The sequence below is a fragment of the Misgurnus anguillicaudatus genome, chromosome 21 (genome assembly GCF_027580225.2).
Source record: "Misgurnus anguillicaudatus chromosome 21, ASM2758022v2, whole genome shotgun sequence".
Classification (NCBI taxonomy): domain Eukaryota; kingdom Metazoa; phylum Chordata; class Actinopteri; order Cypriniformes; family Cobitidae; genus Misgurnus; species Misgurnus anguillicaudatus.
The window spans coordinates 56,574,605-56,590,760 of record NC_073357.2 but is presented as its reverse complement, the minus strand read 5'-3'; the positions used below and the strand labels follow the sequence as shown (position 1 = coordinate 56,590,760).

The window sequence follows — 16,156 nt, the reverse complement described above, 5'->3', positions numbered from 1 at the left end:
GCACTCAGCTCCTATCAAGGCCAAACGAATAATTCATTATGCCCAGAAAGGGTAGAAAATAACACTTGCCAAACTAAATATTTTTCTAATGTAAACAGTATGAGCAAATAAAAATCAAGTGGTATAAAGGGCATACTGCTGTGCATTATTTTCACATAAACACCAGTATCCCATACAGCTAAAATATGGACAAAATATCATGGCAGGTCAGAAATATTAATAGCCAGCACGTTTCTCAAATCTGGTAAGTGAGGTAAAACCTCAACATTGAAACATGTGCCGATTTTCTTTGCTTTACTATGAAGTCTAGGTGATCTGTCAGACGATGACTCAACATTTCAGATACATCAGAGGGGAAGTAATCCTCAATCCAATACAAAGAAACATTCAACAAAAACCTGCTCAGCAACTCTGGGCTTCAAAGCAAGTAAATGACAGTAAATCCCAGCCACAAAGCCATGATCTTGTAAATACAGTAAACGACACATACCAGTTACAATGAGCAAACTGACAAACAGTAAAAGAATTGAAACATATTACAATAAAAGATAAAGACAGATTAATCTAATATAATCCAGATAAACAAAAGATTAACACAAGGTACATCTTAGTATGCAAGTTATCCTTACCTGCACTGCCTAATGTTTTGTAGAACCGGTATTCCAAATGTAGCTGTGGGGCCCTCGATTTCACAGGTTCCTTTTGGATTAAGAAAATAAATAAGTTAAATTCACTTTGAGTATTCAAACTCCAGCCAAATATGTAATATGAGCAGTTCAAATATAGTGTTGAATGGCCTAGTTGAAAGGACAAGGGCACTCCTGACAGACACACCTAAAACTTGGTACTTTTAATAACTTTTTGTTCCGGGTCTTCAGAATTTCACCAGTGATGTATTTTTTGAAGCTGCTCTCATGCACAAGTGCACAATGTGGAAAAATTGGTAATATTTATTTAGTGCAACAAATATTTAACATTATTTGTTTACCTTGCATAATTATAATATAATTATTATTATTAATATTATAGTAACTGTTTACCCGCCAGCAGTTTAAAAAAAAGTTGCCAGCCAACGCCAGCATTTTTCATGATTTTCACAAAAGTTTAATGCTTTCCAGAAAACATTCTTCTTTAAGTATATAAACATACAATATATCAAATGAGCAGGCAGCTCCCGCTATATGAAGAAACGACACCTCATGCGTGTGACAATGTTGACAACAAATGCCATAATCGAATTTCATTGATTTTATCGACTAGTTGTTGCTGCTCTACTTCAAAAACACAAAATTTGAGCAAAAAGCTGAGATAATTGCATTTTTGTGAAGGACTTTTGATAGAGATCAGATTCAGAGCGACCCTCAAAACATAAACGGACATAAAGCTGTTTGACATAGGGCGATTCTTCCGGGTTTTAAGCGGGTGCCACCTGGTGGATAATAGCGGTATCAAGGATTGTCGGAAATACTCGTCATTGGTTCTCTCTTAGTTGACTAATGAACTCGTCAATGGCGGGGAAAGAGTTAAGATAGTTTGCATAATTTTATTTTCCTTAAAAAGATATTATTGGGAAAACCCTTACAATATGGGCAATTCCATGCAAATAAAAAGTAAAGTTTTTACTCAAAGTTTTTAACCATACTGACATTTCAGATGTCAATACTTGGTAGTTTAATTACCCATGCAAAGTCTTTATTAAAGATTATTTTCCATAGTTAAATAAGTGACAACTGTCAGAATTATCCCGTCTATAATGGAGAAATGTCACATAAATGCGCATACAAAAATTTCAAATAAAATTAATATTAAAGTTGTTAGTTTTTTGAAGACCCGTCCCTTCTCAATTTGTTGGGTATTATTGCTTGTGTTTGTGCCTTTTAATTTACAGGATTCCTACAAGTATGTTTTCCCCAAAAAACTTGTCCTTATTTTGTCACATACAGAATGAATGTGTTCCCTAATTTTTAATAGAAAACTCAGAAATAGACTAATATTTTTCTGATGTCTGGACTCAATCATCAGGGGTTTGTGAAAATATAAACAGATGGTTCAATATATTGGTAATAATCGCATTCTCTGAGAAATTATTTTACAAGTTTTCACTGCAAATGTCACATCCATAACACTGGAATTGCCTAGTTGAAAGGACAAGGGCACTCCTGACAGACACACCTAAAAGTTGGTACTCTTACTGAGATAGGAAAGACATATAGCTTCTGTACATTGACAAACATAAACCTACTCACCAATTTTATTGCAACATACTCGTTGGTATAGAGGTTCTTTCCTAAAAAAAAATAAACATATGTGACTCATCTGCCGATATTTGCCCATTTTGAGATTATACATATTGATTTCTTAGTATCTGACATGTCAAAGTTTTACTTCAATGGCGGCATGTGCTTGATCTAACACAAACTCCACAAGTTCGTGCAAAACGTGCTGATTATTCAAAGTTACTTCATCATAATTTGTTAAATCACCTCAGGAAAGAAACTTCACCTCACGTAGCTCTTTCAAGACTTTCCAAGCTATAAAGACACTGATTGCTTTCTTTCCGAGCTTCAGCTCTCCAAAATTCCCACAGCCGATCTTCTTGCCAACTCTGAAGTTAGGTCCTACCATCAAGACTCCAGAGGATGTGGAGGAGCTGGAAGGCCTGGAGTGTCCACTGCGCCCCTGGGCCACTTTACTGCTCCTCACCGGCCTCTCGCCCTCCTTCTCTCTGGGGTGATCCATGATTGCGGCACCAGAGGCACAGAGATCCAGACGAACCAGGCCGGAGCCCAAAGCAGACAGCTCAGGCCAAAAGAAAGCTCATGGGATGATGGCTGTTGGCACCACTGCCACTTAGCCAATCACTGCTGCCAGCACACTGAGAAGAGGAAACATTTAATGTCAGTATGCTCTGAATACAGTCGTGTTTTAGAAATTTTAAAACACTTACAACAACACAAAAGATGGAAAATAGATAATTTAAGAGGAAATGCTTTGAAAAATCCAATTAATTGGCAAAATTGCTGGCACCCACTGTTTAAATCTTAAGTGTCCTTGGTGATGATGCCAAAAAGGAAAGTTGCTTTACATTCATTACATTTTAATGAAATATTATGGAATAAAAATACTGATCATCTTGCATCAACCATAAGACAAGTGGCATGAAACAAACAGGGGTCATTTTTAATTCATGTCCACTTTTATATAGGGAAATGGTTTAAGCAAATCACAAGTTAGTAGTAGGGATGTCAAATTATGCATTTTCGCATATTCGATGATCATTTAAATTAACGATCAATCAATCGAATAATCGTTAACAGTAATAGTGCAATAAGCCATTACAGCAGTGGCATATAACCAATGACATAAAAGTGTGCATAAAAACGCCAGCTTCCTCACGCGAATTAAAAGATTTTATTTTGTCTAGTGGGATTGTAAAATGAGTCAATGTAGTTGGTGTTTTGATAAAAATCATAAATTTATTCTCGTAACGAAATAAAATGACTAATAGACAGTAAACTCCGCCTCATAACAGGCACTCCGCACAGTCGCATGCATCCATGACAAAATAAAAGTTTCATTATCATTTAGTGTTATTTTTCTAGTTGTTCACCTCGCTTTCTGAGTCGTCGATACACCGCTTGTTGTAATTATATCCAAGAAGCACACGAAAGGGCACTTTTCCCGTCGTTACCTCAGCTTTAGACCTGCGGCGTACTTTCAGCAAAGATGCTTATGTTTGAAGACTTCAACCTTCCATTAGAAAACCCGCAACAGTGTTTAGCGTGTAGCGCCTCAGCCAGTCATGATGATGATCAATGATATATGTTGCGGGAGTTCAGAGTGTAACGACAGTCAGTTACAGTTTACATTTTACAGTTTCTTGCCAGAATTTAAGTTTTTTATTTTAATCTGTTTATTAAAAACGGCTTCTGGTCGCCTTCCCTGTGTAAAGCAGCGTTAGCAGCGCTGCTATGCTAATCTTGCAGGCTTCCCTGAAGAGGGTCTTTGCTTTCAGTATCCTAACTGTGTTTAGATTTTCGGCATCAGACCTTCTCAGATCCTCTGCGGATGCAATTTTGTTACGTTAGCAGCCAGCCTCGTCTCGAATGAGGACGAAAAGCCCAAGTGTGTGTTTGGCATCGAGCATCATTGTGATCATGGCTAGTTTAACTTCTTCGCGCTTGGTTAGTTTTTTCACCAGCTGTGTATGTGCTTTGCGCAGGCGCCGGACACACGTGCTTGCTTTTTCGACAATCGTTAAGTTTTATCGATTTAATTCTTATCGACAATGAATTGAAGATCGATTAATTGTTAACATCCCTAGTTAGTAGTATTGTCTCTTTACATTAGGTATTAGTTGAATTGTTTACAATAACACAATAAACTACGATTATGAGGATAATTGTGGCATTTTGAAATAATTTTGTGTAAATTAGTGTTGCGCGATAGTGAGATATTCTCAACCTGTGATATCGGCGATACACGATAGTACAGAGGGGCGGGGCAATAGTTTACTAATTTATTAATATAACATTTAATCTATCTTCAATAATATTAAAATCGATAAAACTAATTAAAGCGATCTAGTCAAGATCACAACAATGCTCGATGCCAAGCCAGGGCTCCAGACTAACTTTTTTCACTAGGGGCGCAACCAGAAAATTTAGGAGCACACACGGTAAATCAACATGCTAACCAAATATTTACATTTCTACTCATTTCCGCTGTATTACTAATAAATACTTAAATGATAGATCATGCAGAAAGTACAATTTGCTGTTTCAAGTTCAGTGTCACATCACAAAAAAAGGTCAAATTTACTGGTCGCACATGTGCGACTGGATGTAAAATTCAGTGGCACAATCTCTAATTTTGGTGGCAAGAACACACCTTGGCTTTTTAACGTCACATGAGACGACGTAACTAAATGTCATCCGCCGTGGATCTGATAGGGTCGATACAGAAAATGCAAATACGGTTCTGAAAGCAAAGACCCTCTCTAGGGAAGCCTGCAAGCTTAGCATAAAAACGCTGCTATACACAGGGAAGGATTTTAAGGATTAAAATTAAAATATAATTAAGGATTAAAATTAAAATATAGTCTTAAAGTCTGGCAAGAAACTGTAAACTGTAACCAACTGTCTGTCGAAACTCTGAACGCGGAAAGGCTTATAGCTTCTCTTATATAATTAAATCGGCAGGGTCTAAAGCGCGTGCAAATGATAAACTTCGTAACGACTGTTCTGTCAACTGCCCCGAGCATTGTTCATGCTTGCCCCAGGCCATCAGGCACTCCTTACAAGCCCAGCCTGAAGAAAAGCACGCACATAAAGAATCAATTCGGGGATTTCTCAATTCTATATTGTTTGGTTAAATTAAAGAACAATTACAGTTGGTGATGTCACGGGCAGATCACCATAGCTCTGGCCACATCAAGTCAAGCACTAAAGATAACAAAGCAAGACCTACTCCGAACATCAAAAAAGACAAAAAAAAACAAATAAAAGACAATTGCCCCATGTAATAAAACAGATGTTACAGGCAATAATATCATATTTTCTGTAAAAAGTCTTATATAGCTGAAAATCATGATTTCCTGTTGTCCGAAATTAAGGTCTTTTCACACTGGAAATAGTTAACCCAGGGTTATTCTAAAACCCGGGTTATTGGAATCCCGGGTTATCTGTTTTACACCATTCATACTTAACCAGGGGTTAAGAGATATTCATAATCTTACGTTTCACACTGTTCATTCCTAAACCCTAGGTCAGGTGTCTCCAACCCTGCTCCAACCCACCTGTCTGGAATTATCAACCAACCCTGAACACCTTGATTAGCTGCTTCAGCTGTGTTTAATTGGGGTCATAACTTTCTAACCCTGTTTCGTTTCACACTGCATGCATTTGGCACCACAATGTGTGGTTAACCCTAGGGCTGCACGATTAATCGGAAAAGAATCACAATCTCACATACACGTGATCCTCTTTGTAAATGACGGCGATTCTCTTGCATGTACAGTATTTTCCTGTATTCAGATACTGCGTTCATGTATTTACATTACAACAATCCAGATGTTATGTCAGTTAAATTTGCTTACACTCACGCAGTGTAAAACCAAACCCTATTCATTCACCAATCCGACCCGATCGTTTATCTCCTCTCTTCTCTTCATTTGCAGCGTTTGGCTGTCACTCGCGTGACGTGGAACAAAACAGTAAACCTAAACACATCGATTTACTTGATGGATTTGGAGCGGCAATTTTCAAACAAATGAGATGAAAAAAACGTTCGCCATTGTGGAAAATCCTGGTGGCGAAGGAGAGAGTGACAAAGCAACAATATTAGTTCTGAAAAAAAGGCAAGAAAATAAGTTATCTCTGGCCGATTTTCAATCGGAAGGCTGCAGCCTCCGTAGGTCGCATATGCAGGCTGCATACCTCATCGAGCCTGGTTTAACTTAACTGAGCATTACATTCGCAACTTCGCAAGTCATAAACGTATTACAACAATTTACGATTAACTAAGAATAATAATCAACTTTATATTGTTAAATATTCGGAAATAATATTTACTATATTTGATGACGTATGCAGCTTAGAAATGCGACCTCCAGAAGCTGCAGCCTTCAGATTGAGATTGTTTAGTTCTTTAAAGGTTTCGTGTTTTTAAAGTTTTAAGGTTGACCAGATTGATTAAAATAAATAGCACCTGTGCTTTTTTGTACAGTTACTTTTATTTATTAGTGTCAACATTCTATTGTTTATGTTTAACAGCTAACAAATTTTAAGTTACTCATCTTCTAAAATAAGGAAAAGAGACTTTGAAGACACTTTATTATAACTAAAAGTCCGGTGTAGCCACTGATCTATATAAATGACTGGATTGCGCATGACGTCACAACTGTGAAGCCACCGCGCCGCCATGTTGGTATACCCAAACATTCTATTAAATCAATGGACGTGATCAGATTTTAATGAAAAAACATCACTTTACTAGTCTTCGTTTTTATATCTGAAGTTACCCTGTACATTACTACAACACAAACCTCCTAAGCATGTACATAGTTATTTACTGAAAGTCGTACATTTTAGTTTTTAATCAGTTATTATACATTCATCTTCATTACAGTATCAGATCAGCAGACAGACCACAACATATTTAGAATTATGACAAACGTGCTCATTCTGAAATCTAAATAAATAATCATACTTTGTACCGTATGTGCATGCAATAATTTGCTGGTTTTATGTTATCTAAACTTACAAGTTACCTAAACTTGTTTAGAGAAATAACGCTGACCGCGTAGCTGAATGTCAAAAAAAAAAACTTTATGTATACCCGTGTCATTAACAGAACGCAGCAGACACACTCACCTTAACGGTTTTTATAAATCCATTTTCCTGCCCGATTAAAGCATAAACATTGCAAATAACACCAGAATTAACAGTTAATTTACGTACACAAATCCTAAAAATAATCTTGCGTGACTGATACGCTGTAAAGCGGGTGAATTTAAAACATGATTTTGAATGGAAGTCAATGACGGCGTCTGCCAGTTGGGTATACCAAGATGGCGGCCCGAACTCTGCGCTGGCTTCACCTCACGCTGTTACGTTAAGCGTTCTATGCGCAATCCAGTCATTTATATAGATCAGTGGGTGTAGCACATTTTTGCTACTTGAATGCAATAAATGTTTTTTTTTAAATATGAGAATCGTTTGAGAGAATTGGAATCTCAATTCTCATGGAGAAAAACCGTGATTCACATTTTAGCACAAATCGTGCAGCCCTAGTTAACCCCCACAAAAACAGGGCTAACCCTGCTTCTGAGCAAGGTTTCATTTCAGGGATAACCCCGCTTTTAAATTACAAGTGTGAAACGATCCTTATCCCAAGGTTAAAAATTGGGTTAAGAACGAAGATAACCCAGGGTTAAGTGCAGTGAATATATTCAAAAAGACACGAGGCAATGACATAAATTGGGTGGCGTAATTGCTGCGAAAACACCCGTTATTCGTCTCAAATGCGTCATCGCATTTCAAAATATTCAACTTAAAACAAAAAATTTGCAAGATACAAGTTAAACCCCACAAGTAATCTAAAGCGAGGAAATGTGATGCTTTGCACTTGGTGTGTACACAGCATAACAGTGATAACAGTGTTGACAGTATGTAACAAAACTGGCAGTCATATACAGAGAAATACACACACACACACACACACACACACACACACACACACACACACACACACACACACACACACACACTCTATCTGAATGTAAATGTAGTCTCTCTCTCTCAAACACACACACACAAACACTGTTACTTCATCTTGGTAACAGAGTTTGACAGTAACAGAATTGACACTGACTTATTGACAATGAGAAATCCTGATTTTCAGCTATTTAAGACAGAAATATTATATTTTTATGGCCTGTAACAACTTGTGATCCATGACAACGAGTAACAAATTATCAAAATGATTAAAAATAGGGATGCTCCGATCGATCGGCCGATAATGCTTGCTATGCTTAATGAATTACGGTGAAATGCTGCTACATCCAAAAGCCAGGGGGCGCTCTCGTGCAGAAACTCAAAATGCGCTGTAGACGAAGAACAATACACACGCAGCTATGATGACAAGCAGCTCCAGGAAATGTCTTAAGGATATATTTATATTGCTGTTCTTCAAACCTTGTCGGGTATTTTCATGATAATAAAGAATATGTTTAATAATTATGGTTGACGAGTGTTGCTTTTTCAAATGCATGTTATAAACGACTCAAACTAACAGTGATTTTAGGTCGATAAGGACTTACTGATCAAAAGCCGTGGTACATGAAATAGCTGTGAATAAGATCCGCTGTCCAATACAGAATAGTGATCGGCCACGTATTTGTAGTGGAGATCGACGTTGATCGGAGCATCCCTAATTAAAAATCTAAAAATTTTAAAATATGACCTTGCACACCAAATGCACCTGCAATAACAATCACCCTCATATTGGTGCTTGGACAAACCAACTTAAAGAGCAACTATGGTCCGATTCACTATTTTACATTTCCTTTGGTGTGTACATGCCTATTAACGTACATGTTAACAATATGCAAAAGGTACAAACCCCCGAGGTAAACGATGACGCGAATTATCGTTTCAACGTAAATCACTTTTCTTGGACTACAACAAACACACAGATTGTAGGCAACAGTTTACTTCCTGGGCCTGTTGACATGGACACGACATGACATGGTTAACTCCTGTTAGCATTGCATTGCGAGCAAATCTTTCAAACATGGCAACGAGTAGTGCTGTGTTCAAAATATCGATACGACGATACATCGTCATGGACGCCTGACGATGCACGCATCGATACAGCACCTTCCGTATCGATTCGGATGTACTTTTGAAAGTAACGTGACGAATTGCTGTTGATCCGTGATCCATATGGAAAGGACGCATGTGCCCCGCAGAGTACGTAGAGTTAAAGGTAGCGGGGTATACTTTCACTATGCGTGTCTGCTCTAACTCTGGGATTTTAAGTATTTTTAATAGCTAATAAATGAATGGCAAAAACACAACTGTTACAACACTGCTTATTCAATGTACAATAAACAAATAATAATAAAAATAATAATAATAATAATGTTACTAAATTCTGAACAAAAATGTAATTCAAAATAGTCTTGTATCATAACGCGCATCATATCGGGGCCCTTGTATCGGGATACGTATCGTATCGGGGAATTGTTGGCGAAACACAGCCCTAGCAACGAGCGTCACATTTATGGCTAACGTCAGAGGTATTCAGGCCAAATTACAACATACAGATTAGCTGGCCAATCAGGGACACAGCGCTTTTCAAATCGATGAGTTTTGAACAAAATCAAAGCGTTTGAGGAAGACTGTATATCTGGAGCTACAAAAATACACGGTATGTGGAAAATAATGTTTTTTATCCTAAACCACACGAACACATTGTATTATACTAAATACACAAAATAACGTTGTTTTTAGCAATGAAATAGGTGCACCTAACTTACCAATATAACAAAAACGCATTGTGTTCCTCATGTCAACAACAAACCTCAGTTAGCCCCAAGTAGCTTAAAGGTAAACAATACTGAACTGCAAATAAAACCATGTGCGTGTATCAGTTTTCACACATTTCTAATGTCCTGTGCTTTTTGTGCCATGCAGTTCTAGTGCAACATGCTGTATCCATTAGAAGGTTCATTTCAAATCATTAACCTTTTGAAAAGAGATTAGCTCAGGAGGAAGCCAAGCATCGGGGAGGGATTCCTATTGTGACACCAGTAAGGAAACGCTTTCCTCGAGCCATGAGCAAGACAGCATGCTCGGTGCTATTGGGCTGATCAGTGTAATACTACGCTTTCAATATCAGCAGTTGAGTAGGAAACAGAAAAACTGAGGCTAGGGGTTTGCAAATTTGATCTGGAAATGCTTTGAACTCACACATTTAATTCAAAGGGTTTGGGATGCCATATAAAAGCTCATGCATTCATTCATTAATTTAACAAGAACACAGAAATAAGCATCTGAACAGGTGCAAACACCTCGTGACTGTAGCACTTTTAACATGGTAGCAGTCCCACCTGTTACCTCCAAATTTTAGCTATGTAGAAAAACCATCCGAAAATCGTTTGAGGAATCAAAACTGCATAACATTTAAAAATGCCTGGCCTGGGCTTAAATTACACTTAACAGGATTTATATCGAATATAATGTTGGTTGCATTGCCACTGGCATGCAAGTAAAACGTGAATACTGATGTACCTGCATGATCCAATCATCTGACATCTGACTAGAGATCAGACCACCCGTGCGTATGCGCGTGTGTAACGGATTCTCTAATGAGCTCCAGTGAAGACAAAAGCCCTCTAAAAAAATAATCATTAAAAACTAAAACGTAAACAAATACAATCTTACCGACATCTTTAATCTGATAAAAAAAACACAAAATTAAATAAATAATGTCTTCTCACGACACTGAATGAGTTTTTTTCTCTGCGGGCCACAATCCTTGATGTTCAATGTTTTTAGATCTTAACAGGAAGGAGGAGCAACATATTCAAAATATCACCTGCCAGTTGTTTTAATCCCCGATAGGTTCACGTTTATTCTCGATAACAAACAATTGATTATTCTATATATCGATACAAATATAAACAGCGAGCGAATAAATGCAGTTATTCAATCTTCTCGCTATTATGAACCACGGATTGAGTCGCGATGCGCAGATACTGGACCTGATGTTTAATCGCCGAATACAGATTACATCCGTAATCGATCAGTCAAGATCATTGGTGATTTTAGACAGGATTACCAGTCAGTTACCGATATGAACTCATAAAGCTAACAGCCTGGCAAACACCTTTAGCTCGTTAGCTCTAGCAGTCTGATATATTTCACTCACATTCCACGATGATATGCCCGTAACTTCGCCAGGGAGAGGATTTCCGAGATACCAGCGTCTGTCAATTATTTGACACCCTTTTCCCAATAAAATCAGTCCTGGTATCCCGCTAGCAGCTTTTCCTCCTTTCTTTAGTGTTCCTGCAAGTAACGTGAACCTTTCGCTGTCGCCAATGACTTCCGCTCTCGGACTCCAAGGAGATTTCAAAACAAAAGTCCCTGCCGTCATTACGCAAAGCTCGTTCATAAAGCATGGAAGATAGACAGGGTAATATAAACGCTAACCAGGCACATAAAATTAGTAAAATTGGTATTATCGAGTGATAAAATATAAGTATTCTTATTTGGTAGTAGGTTATTATTTTATAAGACAGTGGTACGTAAACCAACCCACCTGTAAGAGCGTTTAATGTGAAGGTCGCTGGTTTAAAGTAATTTTCGCTTAAAGTCTCACTCGATAAAGTAAAATAGCAATTAAAAGATTATATATGAAATTTCAAATTATTTATTTATTTACCAAAAGTACCTAATAACCTTTAATGTTCACTATCTACATTGATTATTATGTATACATAACACTTGCGTAGTATGTAGGTGTTGCACATACATAGCAATAATATTACATTTTGGCTTTATTTGTTTATTTTTTTTTGAGAATTGTTTTGCGACTAATTGATTATACCCATATGTTCGTTTTCACGTTTATTGTATAGGTTGCACTGTTGTGTGTAGCACCACCTAGTGAAGTAGGTGTAAATATTGTATAGCGCATATGCATAAAGAAAATATATTTTTTTAATTATTTTCACTTCTGGTATCCCCAACCCTAAAAACATAGTCTACAATAGATTTATGCTAAGTGTCTTCCATTTGTTGGCCAATGATAAATTATTTATGATGTAATTATAAACGTATGGGTGTTTTTTGGTGTGTGTTGGGTTTTAGTTACTTTTACGGTGTTTCGTGGAAACGCAAACGTGATATTTGTATATTTGTATTATTCATGTTTTTTATTTTATTTGTGTTGCTATCCACAACTTTTTCACAAGCAATAAAAATTGCAGGTATTTTACGAACGTATATTTACGTGCATTGAAATTCAAATGACATTTCCCGCGAAATCCGACCAGAAAAATCATTATTATAAGCTTACCCGATGACTTTCGTGTGTTCGATATCCGGTTTCTGTTTATTTTAATAATTGTTAATTGCAGTTATTTATTTATTTATTTTTCTTCGTATTAATATTGTAGTAATGCGGTATCCCCAAACTGCTTGACTTTTAATCAATTGCAAGTCTGCTTCATTTTTCTCTCTTTCCTGATTATAAATAATTGAAAGAAAATGTTAAATATAAAATAAAAGCAGTGATCTCTATAATGTTCAAAACCAGATATAGCTGTAATATATTTAACGGAATAGTAAAACTTTATGAACTGAGCTTCAGCAAAATAACATTTCTGTCAGGACTCGAGTTAGTTTTACTGATGATTTTGAAACCTACAGGGGGCGACGTCGCTCTTGTTATCATACATGATAACATAACAAACAAACCTAGATTTAATTTATCTTTAGTGCTTTAATATTCTCACTGTATGAGAAACACGACGCGTACGCAGCATAGAAAGCAATCATGTAAGAAACGCTACAACTACACGTCATTAAAATATTTCGGTGTTTTCAGTTTGAACCCGAAGGGGTTAACGGGTGTAATTGGATCAATGGGCATAATGCAGAGCCCCAGCATCTCATTTCATTTGTAAAACTGCTCCTCGTACTAACGCCAGGAGTTACTGTTGACTGCGGGACAAGTCTGCTTACTGAAAACATTCTGCTGAAAGAGTTTCGGTCTCCTGCTAAATGTTTATGGGATATATTATATCGTCTCTTGGTTGCCATGGGAGAAAAGGAAGGTGTCAACTTTTCACATGGAGCTTTTCCAGCCCTGTCCTAAACTGATGAACGCAGTCTGCATGTAAATACACCGCCTTTCACCTCAGTTTGAGTGACTCTGGATTTATGCCGACGTGGGACGTCGAGTACACGAGTGTTGTGAACTGGTGAAGACCAAACTAAGTAAGTAGTTAGTGGGTTTGCGATATTTGAATATTTTCCTCTGCATCTCTATGGCGACTAGGTGAGCGCGTGCACTCGTAATAACGTGGCCGAAACTGAAGCGTCATAGCGGATTTATTCTGTTCAAGATCCGCTATAAAAACATAAACACAACATGAACATTCATTTCTGACTGAAAATTATAGTAAATATTGCGATTAATCGACATACATCGTTGTATTACCTCGCTGAATTGTAGACTGTAACTTTTCTAGGACCTGAGCAGTAACTTTACACAACATATGTTGTCGCTTTCCAAACGAAGTCTTAAAATTATTCTTGTATCTTATTTTAAATTATTTTGACAGTTGGTGACTTTGGGAATAGTTGTTTATTTCTGTATGTACACGATTTTCATTAATTCGTCTTGGAATATAAAAACAAAACCTCTTGTGTGATATTGCTAAACTTCAGCTAGAAATTAAGTAACTTATGTGTCCATCAAATACTTCAGCTAGAAATTAAGTATGTGTCCATCAAAATATGGGTGAGCATAGTTTCTGCTGTCCAACGCTGTGACACCACACTTCCTGTCTGCAATCCATTGACATTTGATGAGGCTTCCACCATCTGAAGACTGTGAAGTATCTTTCTATCTATACATCTATCCATACGTCTGTCTGTCTGACTGTCTGTATCCCTTTGTCTACTCTTCTATTAAACTATCTATACAACTATACATTTGTCTCTATCTATCTATCTATAGATCTATCTATCTGTATTCTGTACAACTATCTATCTATCTGTATTCTGTACAACTATCTATCTATCTGTATTCTGTACAACTATCTATCTATCTGTATTCTGTACAACTATATATCTATCTGTATTCTGTACAACTATATATCTATCTCGCTATCTATATAACTATCTATCTGTCTATACAACTATCTATATATCTATACAACAATAAGTCTGTCTGTATGTATCATTTTGTCTATCCTTTTGTCTGTCTGTCTGTCTGTCTGTCTGTCTGCAATCCATTGACATTTGATGAGGCTTCCACCATCTGAAGACTGTGAAGTCTCTTTCTATCTATACATCTATCCATACGTCTGTCTGACTGTCTGTATCCCTTTGTCTACTCTTCTATTAAACTATCTATACAACTATACATCTATCTATATATCTATCTATCTATCTATCTATCTATCTATCTATCTATCTATCTATCTATCTATCTATCTATCTATCTATCTATCTATCTATCTATCTATCTATCTATCTATCTATCTATCTATCTATCTATCTATCTATCTATCTGCAACTATATCTGCAACTATATCTATATATGCAACTATATATCTACATATGCAACTATCTATCTACATATGCAACTATGTGCAACTATCTATCTACATATGCAACTATCTATCTATACAAGCAACTATCTATCTATACAACCATCTATCTACCCATCTATCTATCTACACAACCATTTATCTATCTATACAACCATCTATCTATATCTATAAACAACTATAAATCTATCTATAATATTAGGGATGCACCGATAGGATTTTTTTGGGCCGATTCCGATTTAAACAGACAACTTCTGGCCGATGCCGATACCGATATTAAACACTTGTATACAATACTATACAGTTGGTCTATTAGCTAGTTTATTTCTGCATCAAATTATTTTTACTGAACATGGATTGGATCTAATTAACATTCAACTGACCAACATAATAAGAGAGGCACAAATTAAGCTAAAACAAATATAATAAGACAGCATGACAACCTTCAAAGGTGGTTTTTGCTATTCAGCATTTATTTTATTAACAACATCAACTCATATTTTACATATAATGGATTTCTTTATGCAGTTAATTAATAAACAATCGGTATCGGCCTTTCTCGTGCTATTGCCGATATGCCGATGGTTTCAAATTCATCAAAAATCGGCCGATAAATATCGGTGGCCGATACATCGGTGCATCACTATATAATATTTCTATACATACATATACAGTAAGTCCCTAAGACAGAGTCCAGTAATTTTACTTCAGATATTTTCATTACAAATTATTTTATGAGCACATTTTGTGATTTTGTAGGATTTTTTAACATTTGCTTTAATGATGACATGCACTCAAGCTGGCATGGACTTCTGCGGGATTCATTTTCCTAGAAAAGAAATTCCCAGATGTCTTATGTTGTCTTAGACATTTGGAGCCTCTGTAAGATTTGTGTGTATTAGGGTATTCACACCACATTTCTCAACTTGTCTATTGTGCTCTTCAGACAGGATCAATGTCATGAAAATACTTTTCTTTGTCCAGTTTGTAGATTAAGTGTTTTTTATTACCTTTTTATTTTAGAAAGCGACTATAACGTACAGTACTCTTGGATTATAGGCTTTTTATAGGTATTTGGTTACTTTTGTTCTCTTTTTAAAACAATAGTTCAGTGTCTCATGCTGATGTATGATTCATATTTCAAACAGCTCTGATTAAGGGTGGTGGTGGTTACATGGTTGGAGATTTAATGGCTAATGCAAATATGCAGGTTGTATTTGAGGAACCGAGACCCATTGGTTGCCTTGTCACTCTTGGAGCAGTGATGTAACCTCAATGTGGAATGCTTTGCATAAAGTGTCCGTC

The 16,156-nt window shown here is 36.6% G+C and overlaps 2 protein-coding genes across 7 annotated transcripts in view; one reads left to right on the top strand and one right to left on the bottom strand.

Moving 5' to 3' along the window:
- The window catches only part of csnk1g1 (casein kinase 1, gamma 1), a 66,053-nt gene extending 55,238 nt beyond the window's left edge, over positions 1-10,815 (bottom strand). For all 4 annotated transcript variants that reach the window (XM_073859431.1, XM_073859432.1, XM_073859433.1 and 1 more), the window contains exons 1-4: positions 10,797-10,815; positions 2,560-2,875; positions 2,247-2,288; positions 630-699 (exon numbers count right to left, since the gene is read on the bottom strand). In XM_073859431.1, the coding sequence (XP_073715532.1) occupies positions 630-699; positions 2,247-2,288; positions 2,560-2,739 (292 nt within the window). In that variant the 5' untranslated portion in view covers positions 2,740-2,875; positions 10,797-10,815. The remainder of the gene's footprint in view (positions 1-629; positions 700-2,246; positions 2,289-2,559; positions 2,876-10,796) is intronic.
- A 2,218-nt stretch (positions 10,816-13,033) lies between these two features.
- The window catches only part of pacsin3 (protein kinase C and casein kinase substrate in neurons 3), a 60,840-nt gene continuing 57,717 nt past the window's right edge, over positions 13,034-16,156 (top strand). For 2 of the 3 annotated variants that reach the window (XM_055214529.2, XM_055214518.2), the window contains exon 1: positions 13,036-13,511. The gene's annotated coding sequence lies outside the window, so the exon portion shown is untranslated. Of the gene's footprint in view, positions 13,512-16,156 lie in introns of all 3 variants that reach the window. The other variant, XM_073859435.1, reaches the window with a different exon arrangement.